The sequence below is a fragment of the Morchella importuna genome, assembly GCF_003444635.1.
Source record: "Morchella importuna strain M04M26 chromosome Unknown Morimp01GS007, whole genome shotgun sequence".
Taxonomy (NCBI): Eukaryota; Fungi; Ascomycota; class Pezizomycetes; order Pezizales; family Morchellaceae; genus Morchella; species Morchella importuna.
In genome coordinates, this window is record NW_025763404.1 from 750,112 (window position 1) to 756,111 (window position 6,000).

Consider the following 6,000-nt stretch of genomic DNA (forward strand, 5'->3'; position numbering starts at 1 on the left):
CTCTCTGGGCTGTGGATTGTTCTCTTTTTCTTTTTTCCTCGATTGCGGCAATTAATTCCCCAAGATCAACCAGTTAGAAATTGAATTCCTTTTAGCTAGAGATATTGTGGTGTGGTATTCGTGGGCGAAATTTCCTCATGCATGCGGGCTTTGGGATAAAAAGGGTAGGAGAGAGTGGTACCAATAGTTACTCGGTGTTCTGGATCATAAAAGATCACTCAAGGTCATCCAGTCTCCCGCGAGGCTTGAGTGAAAATGTATATAAAGAGGGCCAGACCACTCATACTTACCGGCGTGCATATATACGATGCATATACGCTGGATAGTTGGCTTTCCAAAATGTGTGCGGACACATCATGTCAACACTATGTTCTTTTCAATCTGTGACTACATCATACAGTTTGCTTGACCTCTGTGCGGAATGGCCAGTTATATCGTCACTTGCTGGTTTGCTCTTTTGGGGAGTATAAAAGCGGAAGGCCTTCGTTCTTCTTTTCTATCGGCCCTTAGTCTGAGTCATCGATGATCTCATCTTATCCTAGCCGATAGGGCAGCAATCAAATCATTCAAGTCGATCAATATATATACATGTATATGCCGCGGCTATCCCCCAAACCAGGAGTTCCTGATAAGAGCTCACAGCTGCCAGCTACATATATACTTACCTCCACAGACGGTATGAAACCCCTCACAATTGAAAATGATATATCTATACTCTATAAATCCAGTTTTATTGACAGCAACGACCGCAACCCAAGTTGCAACTTTCCGGGTGAAACGGTGCGGGTTTTGCAATTTGTATCTACGCCAAGATCTTGAATGGAACCAGGCACATCCACGTATCTCCGCAGCTCGCGATTCGGTCTTCGGCATCCCCTCCACTACCCAGAAAAGATGATGCGGGGAGCGTACGTGCAGGTTACACCTTCCCGTTCAGCCAATGGAATGTGGAAGAGCTGTATGTAGTAGGTTATATAGGTACATCCTGTAGCCTGTATCGCTTGCATGTTATGGCGGCTGTCAGGGCGCTGCAGGCCCGCCGTCGCCCCGTCGCCCCGTTGCCTGGCAACAGATGCGAAACGGTTAGTTACGTGTAAACACATGACCCTGCGCGACAGGGTCCAATGAAGAATAGCTACGGCGCAGTAACATTCCCCTCCCCCTCATATCTGACATTTCCCATACGAGCTGTGGAGGCAGGTATGGTATGTATATTGGATCCCTTCCCTTCTCCCCTTTCCTACTGACTGATCCCCTTCCCCGTGTTGTTACAATTTGCTCGCCTGCCCTTGATCCTATCTGACTGATCTTGAAGAACCAAGGTGGGATAGAATTCTAGAGGAAAGGAATCGAAGAACAGAAACAATACGAAATGCACCTACGCAGGAGGCTCCCTGCAGCGTCCAGCTTGCGCTCAACACTCTCGGCAATAGTGTTCATCGGCCTACTTCCGTACATCGCAAACGCCCTCCCTCGAGGCCTATTCCCCCGCCAAACAACGACGACGACAGGAACAACATCAAGCACAATTCCCAGCAATATACAGTTCACGTCGTCTAGCCTGTGTGTGGTGCCGGCGCCGTGGACCCAAATTTTATCCTTTTTCCTCACAAATTACATCGCGCGTATCGCAACATTCAAGAAGACATCCGGCTACGAGGGATCGCGCGACTACTTTCGCACCATCATATCGCTATTCGTCCCATTCTTTGGTATCAGTCAGGCTGCCAGTACTATTGCTCGAGGAAGTCGTTTTCTAGGGAAAGATGAAATTGGCAAGGCACTACACGCTGAGACTCTCTGCATAGTGCAGCGGCAACAAACATGGAAGCCGAAGAATGGCGACGTGATTCGAGGTTGCACGCTCGAGGAGCCCTCGAAAAGATCAAGGAAGAAGAACAGGTCCTCAGGTTCACACCATAGGGAGGAGGCAGTACTCTGTATCGAGACTCCGAATATGAAACAAATAGTGAATCCCACTAAATGGAAGATTCAAGGCCAATACAATCTCCCTAACGGGTACGGCTTCGCAAAGCTACCTCCGGGGACCTCTCTAGGGGCCATTAACCCCACCACAGATCGTAGCACAATCGTTATTGCTTCCTCCTATGGAACCGCAAAGTCCTTCCTTGGTGCCCTCCAGATTCTATTCTCCATATACACACTCTACGGCGCATATGGCGCACAGGTCCAAAACTACGGCTATGCCGCATTCGGATTTTCAGTCATTCCTTACACAATCATGTCTTTCCTCAACGCGATCGCAAACATCATCGAGGCGGACTATGACACCCTCTTCATGATCGAGAGCGAAGTGATGGTCGAGGCCTTCGGGCGCACCAAGGAAGAGTTTGTCGGAGCCGTAGGGGCACTGATCCCAGACCTCGATCGACGGGAGTGGACTGACATCAAGTTCAAGCGCCACAAAGAGCGAGGAATTTACGCGTACGAGCTCGACGTCAACGACGAGGAAACAGGGAGGAAATGGAAAGTGGTTGAAGCAGAGCCACTAGGCGCTGAATTTGCACTCGCGGCACAACGATTCGATCAGCCGGTGGGGAACCCGCAGCATGCACTGCCAATGATACAGCAGAAGGAGCCGGTGTCGACAAGCCACTGCACCAAAATCATCATTCCGGGCGCGGGCCAGTATCAACGTAAGAAGAAAGAGGTTAAGAAGTCGAATCGTTTCTATCACCAGTCGGTATTTATAATCGTCATTAGCGCTCTTATCCTGCCGTACATTATTCTTGGTGCATTATCGAGGTTTAAGCCGGAGGAAAGCACGATGAGGCAGAGGACCTTTATGATGGGGTGGTTAGTGTCTGGCCAGGTTCTTGGAGTTCTCGATTTGGCGGGGACGAAGGGTGGGAGGAAGAAGTGGTGGAGGCTGATGGAACTGCTGACGAAGACAATCATTGTCATAATTGGGTTTGCATTCTCGATCGGCGGTTTTATAGAGGCGGGGAGGATGATGAGGAACTTTGGCTTTTGCCTAAGGTTGTCGAATACATAGTATGTGATATGAGGCACGAAATTATGTTTTTTACGGAGTTATTTTCCTTATTTTCCTTGTTTCTTTTTCTTTTGTCTCTTTCAGGGATGGCTATGTTTTGTGTATATAGACATATAATTTCGATGAGCGTGAGCCTGAGTTGTATATATTTAATGGTGATTTTTTTTTGTATTGGTGGTTTTCAGTGGTAGAAGCCGCCAGATGGCCAAAGAAAAGGGATTATGGAGGCTCAATCGAATACCTCTAGTCTAGTGTGGTCCACGAGCCGGACTTGCTCGAGCTTTTAGCTCGAGCCGTTGTCTCGAGCCTATACAAGCCCGACTCTTCACGAGCCGGGCCGGCTCGAGCCCAAATGCCGGCTTGTAAAATAATATCCTTCATCCTGGGATGTATGGGAGTTTGTAGTAGTCATTGGAAGGTCCAAGAATACAGCAAGGTGGTCCGGAGATCCCATATCTCATTGTATATTCATGAATATTCTACTATTTCTGGGGGACTACCTCTATAAAGGCCACATCAACTGTTAGCAATAATAGACTGATCCACCAAAACTGATTCGTTTAGGCTTGAGCCAGGCTCAAGCCCTCAAGCTTTTAACAAGCAAGCCGAGCCCAAGCATAGATATCGCAAGCCGGCTCGAGTTATATCAGAAATCCGGCTCGAGCCGGCTCGTGGACCACACTACTCTAGTCTTTCCAGATCTTTAGTAGGATAAGCAATAAAAGCCCAGAGGGGCCTGAAACCAAGAGTCTCCCGAGTTAAAAACAAAGATTGGGGCTGAATTGAACCCCATAGAACTTTGGGTTTTTAAGCTCCATAAACGAAGAGGAAACACAGGACTCCGTGTACTATTTAGCACGCAATTAACTCTTAGTGCCCAGTGAAAATTCAATGTCCCAGTCGGTACTATATCATGGCCTGGTAGAAATTTAAAATTCCGGGGCTTCCTATTTAGCAGACCCTCCTAGTGGCGGGGTTACTGCTCTACACTGGTAGTGTGTGGATTAGTGTTAATGGTGCGTGGAGCAGTGACTTTGCCACTCGCTGAAATAGGAAGTCCCAGAATTTTAAATTTTTACCAGGCCATGGGATAGTGACAGGAACACAGGGTTTGGGGCCTCCCCGAAGCGGATGCACTCCCCCAATAATCATACAAAGTATAAGTGACGGTAAAGAGCCAATTTTAATCTTCCTTTCGAGAAGAATTGATCCAGTAATAAAGTTGCTCCTATGCCAAGCCCCGGTAAATGCGAGTGATAACATATGACTAACTGAAGAGACGAGGTCCGGCGCCGGTTTGCCCTTGGAGAGATAGCGACGAAAGAATGTATTTTGATGATAAAGAGTATGGAGAGTTGAAGGAATAGCTCGCGTCCGGATGTGTACTTACCCGGGATAGCTATACTAGACCGACCCTGATACATACCTATCGCGCAGTCACCAGAAGGCATGTGGCGGGCGGAGGGTTTGAGTGTAGATAAATCTTATATAGCTATCCCTTCTAGTAGGAGCCAGCTCTCTGTTTCCTAGCCGGCCAGGGAGATGCGGTAGTCATATTGGGACAAGTTCAGCACGATGACTCTCCTGAGCGCTTGACGACAAGATTCTCTTCTATGCGTTTGTGGAGTTAAGATGCTCTTCAAGACGATAGGGGCAATAGGGTTGAGACATTGCTGGAATCCGGGGCCAATGTATTAGTGCTAGGCAACCACATGTACCCTCCGAACGATACAGAGATATCTTCTTGGCACACAATGATATTACTGGCTCACTCATGAGTGATAGTAGCAGGTGCGTAGTACGTATAGCCGCATTTGAAAAGTATTGGCACCTCCGAGCCAAACTCACGAGGCAGTCCTTTCTGCTTTTCAATTCTCATATTCGAGACAATTGCCAGAGAGAGCTGCAATGTCTCTATTGCGGTCATACCTATCAATAAGTTGAGTATGCGCGAGTGCCATGGTTTTTGGTGGGCCACAATTCATGAACGACTCAATATAGTAGGGCGCCAATACTTTTCGAATGCGGCTGTACATGTGATTTAGACGTATGGTCAAGCAATGATCTGAACAATCTAGCCGTAGATATATTAGGTTGTGGATAATGAAGTTCCTACTGGAAGAAGGCGAGGTAGCCGAAGAGAAAGAGTGCCACAGCCGGACATCATGTTGCAAATGCATAACGCAAGGCTTATCTGGATGACTTGTTTTTTCCTTGCTAAATTTTAATTAGATAGATTAGGTGATGATAGGCGGAAGAATTGCTTTTAGCGCTCAAAACGTGGAAGGCTCATATTGTTCATTGCCAGGCACGAATAACTTAAAAGGACCAGTGGACAGCTTCGACTTCGAGGCTCAGAAAAAGCAGTATGTGAACGTAAGACTGAGTTATTGGGGCTAGGGCTCGGGTGTTTGCACTTAAGGTTGAAGGTCTGGCGTATGTACAGCGCGAGGTAAAAAGTGAAGGCTGGCAACCAAAAATACACCAAAATTAGCTTAAACAGAACGAAAACACACATCCCAATTGCGATCGGAAATAAACAAGGCTTTATAGAGTAAGACTTTGGGTACCAAATTTAATATATCTAAAAGGACACTCTCTCAGGTCAGATATGAAAGAAAGTACATGAGCTAGAAGTAGAGCAATTTGGAGATTCGGCTACATCCCATACAAATATGTGGTCTTGGCGTGTTTTTTGGCAACTCAACACAATAAAATCAACATAGCTCATGCTAGAGGAATAATAGTTTAATTTTGAGCTGATAAGTCAATTCTTGACATGCAAGAAATATACTTCTCCAATTCTCGGAGATTATTTATGATAATTAGTAGTCTAGGGCCACGTTGAAAAGTAGCATTTTTGGTGTAAAATGGGTGCCCAGCCTTCACTTTTTACCTCGCGCTGTACACGTATACTACATGTACCAAGCGAAAGAGGTATATAGATGCCACCGCCTTGCTGTTGTCCCCCACCTCCCTTATTT

General features: G+C 46.8%; 1 protein-coding gene across 1 annotated transcript; it reads left to right on the plus strand.

The window, feature by feature from the left end:
• Positions 1–1,372: 1,372 nt before the first annotated feature.
• LAJ45_03387 (uncharacterized protein) lies at positions 1,373–3,016 on the plus strand (the record flags this gene model as incomplete). Its single annotated transcript, XM_046112974.1, has 1 exon — positions 1,373–3,016. The coding sequence occupies one exon, from the start codon at positions 1,373–1,375 to the stop codon at positions 3,014–3,016; it is 1,644 nt and encodes a 547-aa protein (XP_045973851.1).
• Between the last annotated feature and the right edge of the window lie 2,984 nt (positions 3,017–6,000).